Source organism: Prosopis cineraria, unplaced genomic scaffold (assembly GCF_029017545.1).
Source record: "Prosopis cineraria cultivar Desert tree isolate PC_DT_omini unplaced genomic scaffold, ASM2901754v1 PC1136, whole genome shotgun sequence".
Taxonomy (NCBI): Eukaryota; Viridiplantae; Streptophyta; class Magnoliopsida; order Fabales; family Fabaceae; genus Prosopis; species Prosopis cineraria.
Genome location: NW_026556461.1, coordinates 1,499 through 17,530, shown reverse-complemented (window position 1 = coordinate 17,530; position 16,032 = coordinate 1,499). Strand labels below are relative to the sequence as shown.

The following is a 16,032-nucleotide window of genomic DNA, read 5'->3' as shown; positions in this document are numbered from 1 at the left end:
TATTATTATTTTCTTGGGTTATTACATCCATTTTTCCTTGAGGATTCAAATCCAACACCAGAGAGTATACATCAAAAGAGTTTCCACTAAACCACCACATCTTTCTTGTTATATTTGTCCCAAAATTAATAAAATTATATATAAAATACCTTATTGTAAATCTTAAATTTATACTTAAAATTTTGGGCCATTACATTTGTGGACCAAAAAGAGCATTTTGTAAAGAGGTTCCCTAACAAATCCAAAAAAGATATGAAACTACTTTAGTCCTTTAAGATAGTTGTTCCCCTTGATGATGACCAAGATGTTGAATTTGTCCTTGAAGAATAATATGAAAGGGATGAAGACACCCAATATGTCTTTCACATATCAAGTTCTGATGATGAATAATATCCACAACAATATCAATTGCTTTATGTTATTAGACCCCTACTTAAGCCAATCTAGAACCTTAACCCATCTCCTTTTAGGTTTATGAATCTTAGCCAACAACCCTATTATGTTTGGCATTCTCAAATTCCATAGCCCAATAAAAAAATTCAACTTCTATCTAGTAAATATGATGTTCCTATCTCAATCATTGTTTCCATGGACATTAGTTCTTGCAAAAGTGTCATGAAGCCTTACATTCTTTCCAAAAAAAAAAAGGGTTCCCTATAATGAGTATTTTGTCACTGCTGATGGAAAAATTTTCAAAATAAATCTTACTACCGAAAGAAAAATTAATATAAGGTTTTTCTTTATATGCACATCTCTTGGTCTTATTCCTTATCACCATCAAAATCATCCTAAAGATAATAGTCATAATTAGGATTACACATTTTTGAGGTATAATCCTAGATAAAATGACCATTAATATGAGAGACATAGATTGGCTTAGCCTCTTTTATGAAACACTCAACCGGAGGGACTTTCTTGTGCTAAATATAGGCTGGTGTAATTGTCAAGATCCTGCTAAAGGTCTGGGCTAGCTCTTGAGATCCAAGCCTCTTGAAGACTAATTTAATAGTCCTATCTACCAATTTATACAGAAGAGGGGATCTTGTAGTATGAAAATCTTTTTGGTTATTATGGAACTCTTTTTCATAGTTGTTGATCCACTACATTGGCATCAACTGGGCAAGTTCCTCTTATGGTAGGTGTCTCGGTATCTAGATTGAAAATTCACCAAGTCTATCAGCAATTATATATATAAGGCATGCCAAATTGAGTTAGGGAAGTTAAGTTCAAGTGAATAATCTTGAAGTCTATAGATGATTTAGTGGTGAAAGGTGGCCATGGTGGTAGAGGGTTCTTGTTTAGCTCCAAAGATCTGGATTTGAACTTTTAGTTTGGTGGAGAGAGTGGGATCTATGAGTTTGATATTAAAATCAGGGGCTATGGTAAGAATCACACTCCCTTGGTTGAGGGTAGTCAATAGAGTTCCAATTAAGATATTACTGTATGACTTGTAAGTGGTGTCTAGCAAGGCTATCTTGGCTATGCATGAACACCTTTTATTCAATGAAGGGCCAAGATTAGGCGGATGGCCTGACATGGAGATGTGTATACCCTTCGCTAACCCAAGTGCTTATCAAAGGTTGGGCAATTTCAAGGGTAATATATTCTTCAACAGTTGTGGCTAGAAGATCATATTGGTCAAATTTAGAAATTTGTACAACTTTTGGCGGCGATCATTGGGTAGAAATAAGGGATCTGATATCCCTAGCAAAAGGAATTGGTTCTATGATATAGCTTGTGAGGATTGAGGAAAGGAAGATCTATATTTTGGATGCGGGCATTTTCTAGTAAGGTGGAGAACTCGATAAGGTTCTCTATTCTATTAGAAAGGGTTCTTCTTATAGAAGATGGAAGGCGATCAAAAGATAAGGCTGAAAAAAGGCGAACAGGTTTAGAGGAAGTAGCTAAGTTTTCCAGTGTTTCACACATGCTTTCTAGGTTCTCCTTACTCATTTTTCATCAATATATCTTATCTCTATGAAGAAGAGGTTTCTGTTGCATAGGTTTCTTATAGAGGCAAATGTAAAGTATACTTGAATCTTGATATGATAGAAGTAAGATATTACTGAATCAAACTTTCAGGAGGAAAGAGAGAGTTTATAAGAGAAGCATGGCAGAGAACACATTCAATTTATTTCTTCAAACAAAAATTTAAGTTCATTTAGTTGGTAAGGAGTTGGATAATAATTCATAAAATTGTGAGATCAAATCTCACTCTAATGTAAGGACATTATTAGTAGGTAATTTATAAGTACCTTTGTAAGCTCTTTCTTTGAGCCTGAAGGCATGCTCTAGCATTGATGAGCCACCAAAACCCAACTTACCTAAACTTTCACTACATTAAAAAAAAGAAAATCCAACCATACAAGAGCAAACAAAAGATTACCCTTCATTATTAATTCGTGATTTGCAAGAGGAAAGTGACGATGGCTTGCATCTTATCCGGTAGAGGAGAGCATAGAAGAGAAATCTTCGTCAGGGTGAGATCGCCAAAGGTGGCAGGAAAATGTTTAGAGAAAATGGCTCAGGTAAGCCAAAAAAAAAAAAAAACGTGTGTTTTTATTGATGTCTTTAGATGGAGCCGCAGAGACATGCAAGCTCATCTTTTATTAAACCTCACGCCAATAAAAACTTATATTGATTCCTGTAGTGTAGTTAAACATCTCATTTCCTTCTTCTGCCTTTCTTTTGTCGCACTCCTAATCGATATATATATATGTATATACATATATATATATATATATATATATATATTTATATTTTGTTTAGAATGTACTTTTCTAAAAATTCATTCATTTAATTTGCTTCTCACGATATTTGCCTTGAATATTAAACAAAATATATTTGAGGTTCTTGAAATGATATTCGAACAAACAGTTGGTGCTATATCCTTCATTTCAGTCCACTTCATCAGATTGACATTGAAGACCAATTTCATAAAAAAATTTGTTATGTAAATCATGGACACTTCGACAAAAAATTTGAATCAAATCATATAATACATTATAATAATAATTTAAATAAAAGATTAATTCAATTTGTAAGAATTTGACTCATAACTCATAAGGTCATGAGATTATATTCCATTATCGATGTGAAAATCTTATTGATAAATGATCTGTAAATATTTATGTAAACACTTTTTAAGCCTCAATATGTGCCCTGATTTTGATGGTTCCTGGGACCAAATCACCTAAACTTTCTATTATATCATAAAAAACTAATAATGTTTAAATTTTTAGTCCTTTTTATATAACTATATGTTAAATTTTACACCAATACACAATGACTTTGATTATAAATTTTTAGAATGAAGGCATACAATGGAAACACGACATTTAATTGTTTATGACTGTGGAATAAACTTTTAGGAAATAACCACTTTATTAATCTATCAGAGACTTTTGAATACGTCCCTCAACAACTGTACCGTCGTTTCGTCACAAAGCACGTGCTCGTTCATGACTCAGTCTCTAGAAGTTTAGCATTAATTGCCGTGGAATTGGTGGAAATATATCAAACATTCCATGTTGCCTGATGCGACATTTTTTTTTCTCTTTTTTATTGCCTTATGTAAAATTGTCTTCTTGTTGAAAGCAATCCCGTGGAGGACATATATAGTTAGACAATAAATATGAGAGCTTATAATAAAAATTCGAATCCTGATTCATCATATGTAAGAGATTATCATCTTTTTGCGAGTCTTAATTTTCGCTAGTGCCTAATATGATCTTCTATTTACAACATGCATGCAATTATTTGAAGATATGACTGCAAGAATTTTATTGGGTAAACTCTGGAAACTAACAGGTTAACTGTAATATTATCAACGGAATTTGGATCTGATCTTCGCCGTAGGTTAAGTCTGTTATTGATGACAAGTTAGGGTTACTTTAGATGCTGCTGACAGAAAATCTTTCACCTCGAGCCATGGCATTGAATTAGATGGTGTTGTATCTGTTGATTGGAAGTTCAAAATCGATCAATCGCGTTATTAACAACTAGAGATCCTGGATCGTTTATGTGGAATATGGCAAAGTGATGACATCGATCTCTGTCACAAGATGATCAACTTGACAGACACAAATATTTGTTTTGGTGAAATGACAGAAACTAATGTTATACATTACTGGAAGCGTATCCTTATACAAATCAACAACACATTACCTCACGGAACTCCTTCTGACAGACTAATTAATTAACAAAGCTTTCAGGATTCGGTCTAATATAATGGTATGGTACGGCCTCTCAAATAATGCTACATTGTTGAAATGAAAATGCTCACTTAATCACACGCATACTCTCTCTGATCCTATATGTATATTCATTTCTAACATATTTTATTAAAATTGAGAAAAAATGCTCAGTTATAATAATGTACTCCCTTCGTCCCAGCTTATGATGCATATTTTTGACAAAAATTACATATCAGTTAAGTTCATTATAAATGCAGTTTACAATCTTAACTTTTTTTAATAAACTTCCAAAAATGGTCTTCATTAATAAGAGAGAGGAAAGAAATTCTTTTTAAGGAGTGAAATAATGATGGGTAATATAGAAATAATCATCATTAATAAAACCTTATTTTTTTTAAAATATTTTGTATTTTGGGATACCAAGTTATCAATTTTAAAAATGTCGTATAAAATAAGATGAAATGAGTACTTCCTCTTACCAACATTTAATGAGGGGTAAATGAGAAAATTTGTAATAAAAAAAATCAATGAGACCACTTATAAATTGGAATTTTCTCTATCTCTATCTTCTAAATAAAACCTGAAGGAGAATGTATAATCTAGACCTAAAAAAAATTAAAAGAAAAAACTTTATCTAAATAGTCTTATAATTGAACATATATTATATTAGCCTTCGCTTAGTTGTGATCCTCATGAAGTTAGGCCATAAATAGACTTCTCATGGTGGTCCATTCTCACCATCTCCAGCAACCAAAACTCCATCTTCTTCATTCACACTGGAGAAAAACATATATCCAAACATGGTTATACCTAAAAAGGCCTCAATCATCCCACTAGTGCTGGCTTTGATCGTAGCCACGTCCTACGCCCGAAACTCACGGCGAGATTTTCTCAGGGCTCACAACAGGGCTCGAGACGATGTCGGGGTTGGTCCCATGAGATGGGACCCAGACTTAGCCAAATACGCACAAGACCACGGCAACAAGCTCAAGGTAAGTTGCAGGATAGTGCCGTCCGCTGGCCCTTACAGCGAGAACCTCGCACGGAACCGCGGCGACCTTACAGCATCCAGGGCGGTGAATATGTGGGTGTCGGAGAAGCCAAACTATGACTACGAGTCGAACTCTTGCAAGGGAGGACCGTGCCTGCAGTATACTCAGGTGGTTTGGAAGAAATCGATTTGGCTCGGATGTGCTAAGGTTCGGTGCGACAATGGACTAGGCACCATCATCATTTGCATCTATAACCCAAAAGGGAACATCAAAGGGAACGTCCTTATGATGTTTCAATTTCAAGTGCCCTCGAGCTTTGAGAATGATGATGGAATAAATATATGTTGCTATTGTGGATTAATGAAATAAATTTGAGGTCTCGAGTACCGAGTACGCACGTGGTGTGTTGTGGGTTATTATTTTCTGATCATGTGGTGATGACTGTGATTTAATTTGTGAGTTGTATGTGGTTTTTAAATTCCTATGTATGGTGCAAATGAAGGAGTAATTTCTGCTATATATATGCAGAAAATTGTGTAAAAGTTTACGGTTAACATACACATAGTTTTTTGTATGTTTGAAAATTTATCTGTCCTTGGCTCAGAAACGTGTCAATATACAAAATTACTTCATGTATGTCTTATTTATAAGAAGGAGTGGGAAATTTTTTTTTGTCCTAATTATAAGTCTTACTACTAAATTTTCATCACAAATTCTTATTTTATCCTCTATATTAAATATTAGTAAGAGAAAATAAATTAATGGAGTATGTATATTTAATTGCAGCAAAGTTAAGAAGTTATTAAAATTTTTAGATAGAGCAATTAACAATATTTAGGTTTTTTTATTGGCTCCAATGCAACTAAAATATATTAAAAGTGACTTATATATAAAATCAGAAAAATATATAAGACTATTTAATATTTTTATTTATTTCCTATGCCAAATGGTATTACTTTAGCTTTTAATATATAAGATGAAGTTAACAAACTTTGCATTTATTAAAAAATGTTTATTAAAATTGAAATTGTAAAACAAATTGTAATTTTCTAATTTTATCTTTTTTTTGGTAATTAATGATTGTAATAAATTATTATTCAGAAATTCAAATGACAATAGATATATAAGAGATAAAAATAAAAAAAAGCATTAATTATTCTAATTTTATCTTATATTTAATATTATTTTTTTAAAAAACTTTGTCTTATATTAAGGATCGAAAGGAGTACACAGCATAAGTTATGTTTAACAAAGTTTACATTTACCAAGAAATTGAGTTACTCCGTTGGTTTTTATATATATATATATATATAAATCAGTTTCAGTGTTATCATTAGAAATTAAGCAGACTTAAAACTCATTCACTATATCTGAAAAGGAAAAAAAAATTAATTTTGCCTTTATTTAAACCCATTTGATGTAATTTTGAAAAAAATACCAATATTAAATGAGGATAATTTGAAAAATATGTAATAAATAACATATGGTGCCTTAAACTAAAAAGAACAAAAATTTTCTCCTCCAACTATCTTATAAAATAATCGAAGAGAGTACAAGCTTAGTTAACTCGTTAAGTTTGTAAACAAAAAATTATTCGTATAATATTTTTTACCATCACCCATATTCGTACAACAAAATTTTCAAGGAGCCTAAGTTTTTTAAAAATCAAATCCGTAATTGAATTGGTAAAAGCAATAATTCGCAGTTCACTGATTTGACAGTGACTAAACTAGTTGCCAATAAATTGAGATTTTTTAAGTTAAAAAATATAAAATATTTTTAATTAAATTTTACTCTCAATAAAATAATTATCTACTTGTAAACTAACTCTACTTTTTTATATTTATTCTTATTAAATACCCTATAATAAATATAAATTCATTCATCAATAGGGGTACTTTTAAAAAAAAAGATAATGATTACATTTTAAAAGATTAAAAATACTTTATATTTTTTAACATTTAACTCCTTAAAAAATATTAAAAAATATCTTATATTTTTAAATGGAGGAGTACATTTTTTAAATAACTCCAAGAAAAAACACAGGTTATGGACAGAACTGTTGCAATGTCCGCGATGATTCAGATGAATACTGATTAAAGATGCAGGAGAGACAGCATAATTATATTATCAGCCGAGAGGAAGAATGGCATTAATTTTTTTTTTAAATCGTATGAGATAATATTTTAAATCTCATGCATTATTGAGATAATATAATTGTAAGTGTAAATACACACACAGATGGGATGGTCATTAAAAATATTTTTAAGACATTATTAATAAATTGTTAATTATAATAAGAAAGTTGCCGACAAGAGTTATGTTATTCAAATTTCTAAAAGATAGTTGTAAATATTTTTGAAGGAAATTCAGTGTCTCAAAACATAGATATTTTAATAAAAATAAAATTTTATTAATTATAATTATTTTAATATTACTTTCTTTCCTTATTACATTTTCTCTCTCTATTCAATATTTCACAAGATTATAGGAGTATTAAATAAAGAATATTTTAAAAATTCATCTTTGCATTCTAAAAATAATATTATCAATTAATTTTTTTCCATCAATTATAAAGTATATGTAATTAATCTTATTGATATTCATAATTTTATTAAAAAAAATGTCTTATATAAATTAGAACAATGAGAGGAGTAGTTAAGATAACCGGCATGGCAGTTTTCCACTTGTATTATGCCGTATATATAAACAAGACAAAGTTAACCAGGATGAGAGAGAGAGATCCGATATGGTCATGCACGCAGATTTGAAGTTTGAATACTGTGATAAGCTAATACTCCCTTCATTTTAAATTATAAAATATTTTTAGATAAAATTTTATATATTAATAAAGTTCATTAAGTACACTTTACAATCTCACTTTTGCAAGACAAACATATAAAATTTTAAAAATGTTCTTAATTTAATACTCCATTGATAAAAAATATTAATGAAAGAGAATATATGGGAAGGGTAATATTAAAAAACTATTATTAATGAAATCTTATTTTTATCAAAGTGTCTTATATTTTAGAACACTAAATTTTTCCTAAAAATATCTTATAATTTGAGACAGAATGAGTATATATTAAAGAAAAAAAACCTATATATTTAACTTTATATACTTAATGTACTTGTTTTTAATTAAATCAAAACATATGGATCATATACAGATTATTTATTTTATAATAAAATATTGTTATTAATTTTATTAAAATATTAAAATCTACTTGTCATGATTTGATTGGAAACAAATACATTAAATATATAAAGTTAAATATGTAAGTCTTACCTTATGTTAAATTAACTGAGCAACTCGAAAGGAGCAGGGAAATTATTTAATTGGTCGGATATAATTCATCACGCTTAGTTGCTTATATTACCATCATGCATGCATATATATATATATATATATATATTTACAGTAATGTTCGAATTGGTGGATTTAGATTTGAATTTTAAGTTTCAAATCTCACATTGAAAGTTAATGAATTTAAATCGTTTTAGATAGTTTAAAAAAATTCAAGTGGATAAGATAAATAAATTAAGATTTAAAATGAAAATAAAAAATATGAAGTAATGAGTTTACTTCTATTCTTCAATTGATAAGAGGAAAAAAAAACCAAATTTAGTCGGCTACATGGATTCTACAGTCACAAATGCCTCAACTATATGTTCAGGCACAGACGGTATGTGCATGCGTCAACTACATGTTCAGGTACGGATACTAATTTCAACAAAACAATAACAAGCTTTGTTTTATTAGATTTAGTCGATTACATGAATTGTATGATCGCGAATACTTCTAACACCCGAATTTACTGATGGACACAGAAAGTTCAACATGAACAGAAGGGGATTGCAAGTTGGAACGGATAGAAAGCACACATGTATTCTGGGATATCACAACTGACCACGGATAAAGGCATGAATAATGCAGAAACAAAAAAAATATTTTTTGGACAAAAGAAAAAAATATTTTAAAGGCTTAATAATGAACATAAAGTGATGAATACTCCGTAAAAGAGATCCTATATATGATTATTCTTCTTTTTTTTTTTTATTGACCTATACATGCTGATTCTAAAGGCATCTAATCACGTATTTGAATTATTTAAAATTCATGAAACATCTTATTGAAGGTCGAGAGCAAGATTATCAGATAGAGTTTCTAGAGCTGAATTATTTAAATTTTCTTGGTGATCTGTAATTTATAATTGGGGATTTTAGAATATAATATTTATTGCTAATTTTACTATGTATATTTTTAATTTATCCAGTTTTTGGTCAACGGATCAAAGTAGTTTAATTTCTACGCACACATACTAATATATAATTTAGCTAACCAGAATGCTTGTCAAGCAATGCACTGATGAGTTTTGATTCAGTAATATTATTATTGTTTGTTTCGAGAAGATTTGCATTCCACTTTTATGGTATAAAGTATATAACATTTGAATCCCACTTTTATTCAAGTGTACTAAATAGAGAAAATAAACATATTTACACGCATCTTCACTAAAAAGAAGGAACTAAATTATATATGTATGGCCCAAAAACAAAAGGGTGCTGAATTATATCTGTAAAAGTAGCCTTGCCTCTTAGCACGATGTAAATGCTTGTATGGCGTATTCATCAAGACACCAAAGGGTCAACTATATTTCACTATATTAAATTATATGTATTTATATAGAAATTTAAATAAATTAAGATATTATTCATTGATTATAAATAGCATGACTCTTCATTTTTTATATTGATATATTAATAATGTTAAGTGATATTGTTATCTTGAGGTAAAAAAAGAAAAAGAAAAAGTGATATTGTTCTCAGGCACAGATGAAATTAAAAAAATAGTGGTAAGCAACAATATAATTAATGGTACAAAATTATGAATGTACGAAATGCAATTGAAATTTGTGCACAAAATGTTTTCATGTTTACTGACAGGCATTAGTCCTAGTAGAATCAAGGAGCTATACTTGCTCCTGCAGCACGTTTTGAGTTCAAGTCCACACGTGCCAGCATATATAGACAACGTCTTTAAGAGAGGCCGAGAGCTATACTCCTAAATCTCAATTAAGCTTGACAATATTTCAATTTGATCCAGTCAAATCGATATATGAAGAAAAAAAATGTTTGAAAGAATATAATTTTTAATCCCTACACTTATGTTTTGTTATATATTTTTGTACGTTTTTTTAGTATTCTAAATCCCTACATTTTTATTTTTTAATATTCTAAATCTATAAAAAAAAAAAGTATAGGGATCTATAGTAAAATATAAATAAAGTGTAAGGATTTAAAATTATGTTTTTTCAAAATGTTTTCATGATTTAAATGGAAAGGGAAAACAACCAAAAGCTACGTTAGATTGCAACGAAACCAAACTTAGGTGGTTTGAATTTTGAAAACGGATTAATCTGATGACATTTCTAAGTTACCTACAGTTTAGATAACCAAAAGAGAGGTCTATGATATGAAATGCAGCCAAGTACGGAGTATCGTCAGTACCTTTTCCCTTTCTCAGTTGCTTCAAGTGGCTATAAAGCTAGCCCTCTACTTCAAGTGGCTATATATTTACACACACACACAACGCACATATCGTATTTGCATGAAATCCAAGATCAACGTGACTTTAATTCTACAGCTTTTATAGATATATTAACAATTAATATTAATTTTCATGCAACTTTGCCAATAAATAACCCTATACTAATCCACAAGAAGACCATCCTCGATCTCTAAAAATATCAATACCATACTACTTGACACAACATGAGATTCTCCAAAACTTCATTCTCTCTTGTTTGCCTCTCCGTTTTATTACATCTCTGTTTGTTTCCAATCTCCGAAGCCCAAAACTCACAACAAGACTACCTCAACGCTCACAACGTGGCTCGTGCAGAGGTCGGAGTGGCGAACATAATATGGGACGACACGGTGGCAACCTACGCCCTCAACTATGTCAACTCCAGGAAGAGTGACTGCAACCTGGTCCACTCCGGCGGACCTTACGGCGAGAACCTTGCGAAAGGAAGCGGTTCGTTCACCGGCACGGCAGCTGTGAACCTGTGGGTGGCGGAGAAGCGGTACTACAATCACACGTCAAACTCTTGCGTGGGAGGGCAACAGTGCCTGCATTATACTCAGGTGGTCTGGAAAAACTCGGTTCGTGTGGGATGTGCTAGGGTTCAGTGCACCAATGGCTGGTGGTTCGTTTCATGCAACTATGATCCTCCCGGCAATTATATTGGCCAACGTCCTTATTAATTTGTATATGTTCATCAGGAACGTAATAACCTTGATCCATGTTTTTAATTGTTCATAATAAGGCGGCATGATATATATATATATATATATATATAATATGATGCACCATACCATAATTGTTTAATTTGGAGTGGACTTAACATGAATATATCACGAGCATGCCGTTCTGTTACATTACGTGCCAAGATATTACATGCAAGTGTTCGTTGAGCGTTTAGAAGCCCAAAACTTATTTTCTAAAGCCCAAACCTACGTTTTCTCTGTACTGAAACCAAATAAGCCTATTTAGAAATTCAAGTTCTCTATGTTACACTATAAAGTATTCATTTTTATTTTTATTGTAAGACATTTTTAATCATTTCACCTATTTTAAAAAATATTAGTTTTTTCTTGATATAATAAAAAAATGATATGTACTTTATTGACTTTACATAATGATACAACTATATTAAATATTTTCATACTAATCAAGAAACGATAAAATTAAAAAATAAATAGTTTAATTATTAAAAAATATCCTACATTTTAAATCAAAAATTAATTATAAAATTTATCTTGCAAATAAGACAAGAGGAAAGTATAAACCACATCAAAGCAGATGCTAGGGAGAATTGCTTTTGATTTTCCAAAAAAAAAAAAAAAATCCGTTTGCAACATTGAAGTGAATGAAATTATATATCATAATTTTTGGGTTATTAATTTGGTCTTTTAAGTTTAATTTTGATTGATTTGATTTTTTAAATTTACCTCAATTATCAATTTGATCCTTATTGTTTAAAAAGAAAGTAACACTATTAAAATATGCTAACACAAATAATAGAATATTGATGGTAGTTATGTAGAACAATGAAAAGAAGTACAATTATTTAAGTAGAGAAAAAAAATAGATGAAAAGTATTTTACAAAACAAAAGAACAAAAGGTAACCTAACAAACCAGATATTGATAAAAACTAAACTAATTTAAGGGTTAATTAGTCTCATTTAACTACATATATATGTTAAGTCATTAACATACTATACTTTATTCATCAAATTAATTTGAGAGTCAATTTGTGTTTCCAAATTTAAAGGACTAATATGATCATTTAAGAAAAATATAAAGGTTTAAATTGGTAAAACTTAAATTTAAAGAACCGGATCAATAACTAAGACAAACTTGGGAGATTAAAAGTTTCATTATCTCTAATTTTTAATTAGTCATATAATATTATAGACAAATTATAGCTTTTAATTAGTTCTTAAATTTTTCTTGATTATCAATTTAATCCTTGAAATTAGATTAGTAACAACTCAGTGATCACTATAACTTTTTAACTCAAAATACGATTCAATTCTTATAATTTTTTGACTCAATATGAATCAATTCCTATAATTTTATAACTCAATAAACTATAAAAACTGAGTTATATTAAGTGTAAGTTTAAGAATATAATTGATAATTAAGAGCAACTTTAGGGACTAAAAATTATGTTATCCCAATATTATATCATAAAACTCATGTCTTTTTAATTAAATAGTAATACATATTTTTTTGATCAAAATCATCCAAATATTAATACCTTTTGGAAAAAATTAGCTCAGTAGCTTCAAAAAATACAACTCTTATAAATTATGGATGAGATTTTTGAATATTATAAAATATGGTCTATTCATAAAATCAATTAGATGTATTTTACTTTTTTTTTCCTTAAATTAAATTTATTATTAAAACATAATATATATATTGTAACTAATCCTTAATTGACTGAATATTTCTTTTGCTTTCTCTAAATCATTCCTTTTTTCTCTAAATATAAAATTGTCGGTGCCTTTTTTCATAGCAAAGCTTTTCTTCTCTCTTCCTCCTTGTTTTTCCCAGGAATACTATGAAGTAGACATTAGACATTGAAGAGGAATTTTTATTTCTAGAAGCAGAAGAGTAGGCCAAAATCTATTATCTATCATCAGATTTTTGCCATTTTCACATCTCTCAGTAACATTAAATTTTTTTGCAAATTGTGTTTGATTCATTTTGTGCAAATTATTATGTATTTTTTGTATTACTGATATGCAATACTATATTATTTATATATGTAAATATATCAATGATAAATAAGTTTATGTTTGATTGTCTAGTTATGTTGATCTGCGATAATATATTAGTGATATAGAGCAATATATCAATGAATTAGTGTCGCGAATTAGTAACACAAAAAACACATAATCACTTACCCAAAACGGATCAAACACAGTCTACAAAAATTTTTAGACTCTTAGTTTATCATAGAGAGTCAAGTACCTAAACAAATAAAATAAAAAATTATGAATCTATAGATCCATTTCCTTGCTGACATGCTCCATTCTGTTGATGTATCTCAGCTCACGTTTATCTCTCACAATCGTGACTGTGGCTCACTCACACCACTCTGCTGTCTCACATTTGTTTCTCGCATCCAATTCTTCTTCTCTCTCGCATTCATCTCTCTCGTTCTGGAAATTTTTTGCATTTTGAATCTTTTGGTATTTACAAAAAAACATATTAAAAGGGTAATTTTATAAATGAATTATAAACTAAATTTAAAAAGGTCATTTTTAAAATTTAAGAAAGAATAAGCTATTTCTTTTACTTAATCTTATGATATGGGCTATATGCACAAAAGTCCCTAACTTTTATTATAATCATTTTTTAGCAATGTTTTTAGAATAGGACTGCACATTGAACTTGAAAAATCAGTGATTCACAATTCACATTGGACCAATTGTCAAACTAGTAACATAATAATTGAATTAAAAAAATTATATATGTATAATAATAATCTAAATATAAGAAATAAATATTAAATTGCTACTTAATTTTAAAGAAATTAAATATTTTAAGTTTATAATAACTTAACAAGTCACATGATATAACATAATATCAAATGATTAAAAAAATTGATCATTTTTAAAAAAATTAACAAAATTTTTTTTTTGAATAGTTCGGTTCTTGAAAACCAGATTTGATTCCTGGTTTGACCACTGATCCAAAATGGCCCAACCCGGCTCAACCTACAAAACAGTTTTTATATATTAATCAAATTGAAATCTGAACTGATCGATGGTTGGACTAGTCTGACCATCCAACTCAGTTTTAAAATCACTATTTTTGAGTCAAGGCATTCAAATATAAATCATGTTATTGCAAAAATAATTATCCTCAGTAAAATTAGTTTACAAGATCAATCCTATACCCAAACCTCTGTTTTGTAATTAAATCAAATTCAAACTCACCTAACTATGCAATAAATAATAACACACACACTTTTGATGATTTCATGGCATAATTGTTGCATCAGCTGAAATGGTAACGTTAGTTTATTACTATATTGCATGAGCAAGAGTAGCTTAATTAAAATGTTAAAATTTCACTTAGACGTCACGATTAGCTAGGTTATTAATTAATTAATCAGCCAAAGCTACAAGACTTTTTTATTCTATCACAGTTGAAATGCTAACGTACGCGTAAATAAAGTTTAGTGTTAATTAAATTTTGTTATATTATCCCACAGATTTGATTTCATTGTGATAATTACAAACAATATTAGTTTAAGTCATTTACTTAGCCATTAATCAACCCATCTGGCTTATCTTTAATTTCAGTTTTGTTGGATGATGAGTTGATGAATGGATCAGCCAAATGTCTCTTTTTCCTATTAAAAAAGGGGGCAAAAAACAATCAATGCTATCACGAAAAAAAAAATAATAATAATAAAAAGAACCCCATCACTGCTTACTAATAACCTGAAATTTCAAGGTAGTTTCAAGATTTTGATTGAATTGGTCATAGATACTATAATACTTTTTTTGTTTTCGTCGTTTGTCCTATTATTAAAACTTTGATACCAGTTGACTTTTACGAAACCCTTATAATTTCTTATTCTATATTGAATAATATTAAGGACCCACATTATTTATAACTTATCATGCGATCACTTATAATATATATATATATATATATATATTTATTCGCTCTTGAGCAGGGATCATGCTAATCCTCTTTGTATAGTCCAAATTTATCAGATGGCCCCAAAGAGACTATATGTATATGATTGCATATCATAAAAGCTTTTCGCAAAGTTATGCAAATTCTTAAATATGATTAATACATGTTTATTCTTATATCCCGAGTTCTTAAAAAATTTTTATAAAACATTTATCCTGTATATGTATAATCATTCTTATGGTGAATCTAAAACGTATACATATGCAACATATTTTTTCTTTTAAAAAAGTCACTCATGTACCGAATAAACTACACTTACGGCTCAACAAACAGCTCCTAATTAATTATTCAAATTCATGCCTCCACCTTAATGCATGTTTACTTTCCATAGAAATGCCAAAAATGAATATTAATTAAAACTATCCATGAATCAGATTGATACAAGTGATGAGGTATCATGACAAGTTGACCAATTTTTTTTTTTTTTAAAAGAACAGATTGGCACTACACGTGCATCTCCAAAATACTGTGGGACATCCGTGTGTGTGTGTGTGTGAGTGAGTGAGTGACATAAAGTCAACATCCATTTGAGATCAATTACAAAAATCA

General features: G+C 29.4%; 2 protein-coding genes and 1 non-coding gene across 3 annotated transcripts; 2 read left to right on the top strand and 1 right to left on the bottom strand.

Moving 5' to 3' along the window:
- The first annotated feature begins 2,426 nt into the window (after positions 1–2,426).
- On the top strand, positions 2,427–5,557 carry LOC129299367 (pathogenesis-related protein 1-like). Its single transcript, XM_054937832.1, has 2 exons — positions 2,427–2,528; positions 4,910–5,557. The coding sequence occupies exons 1-2, from the start codon at positions 2,427–2,429 to the stop codon at positions 5,555–5,557; spliced, it is 750 nt and encodes a 249-aa protein (XP_054793807.1).
- Positions 5,558–10,950: 5,393 nt separating this feature from the next.
- Positions 10,951–11,519, top strand: LOC129299366 (pathogenesis-related leaf protein 6-like). Its single transcript, XM_054937831.1, has one exon. The coding sequence runs from the start codon at positions 10,967–10,969 to the stop codon at positions 11,459–11,461; it is 495 nt and encodes a 164-aa protein (XP_054793806.1). The 5' UTR covers positions 10,951–10,966; the 3' UTR covers positions 11,462–11,519.
- Positions 11,520–15,415: 3,896 nt separating this feature from the next.
- On the bottom strand, positions 15,416–15,516 carry LOC129299368 (U6 spliceosomal RNA). The gene has a single exon (XR_008590549.1). It is a non-coding gene; the product is annotated as a U6 spliceosomal RNA (small nuclear RNA).
- Positions 15,517–16,032: the final 516 nt, after the last annotated feature.

What these genes read in the sequence shown, in the direction of transcription:
- LOC129299367 (XM_054937832.1), top strand. Translation starts at nt 2,427, where the DNA reads ATGGCTTGCATCTTATCCGGTAGAGGAGAGCATAGAAGAGAAATCTTC. An exon ending in GTTTAGAGAAAATGGCTCAG is followed by an intron (nt 2,529 to 4,909) that starts GTAAGCCAAAAA and finishes GGCCATAAATAG; the next exon opens with ACTTCTCATGGTGGTCCATT.
- LOC129299366 (XM_054937831.1), top strand. Translation starts at nt 10,967, where the DNA reads ATGAGATTCTCCAAAACTTCATTCTCTCTTGTTTGCCTCTCCGTTTTA.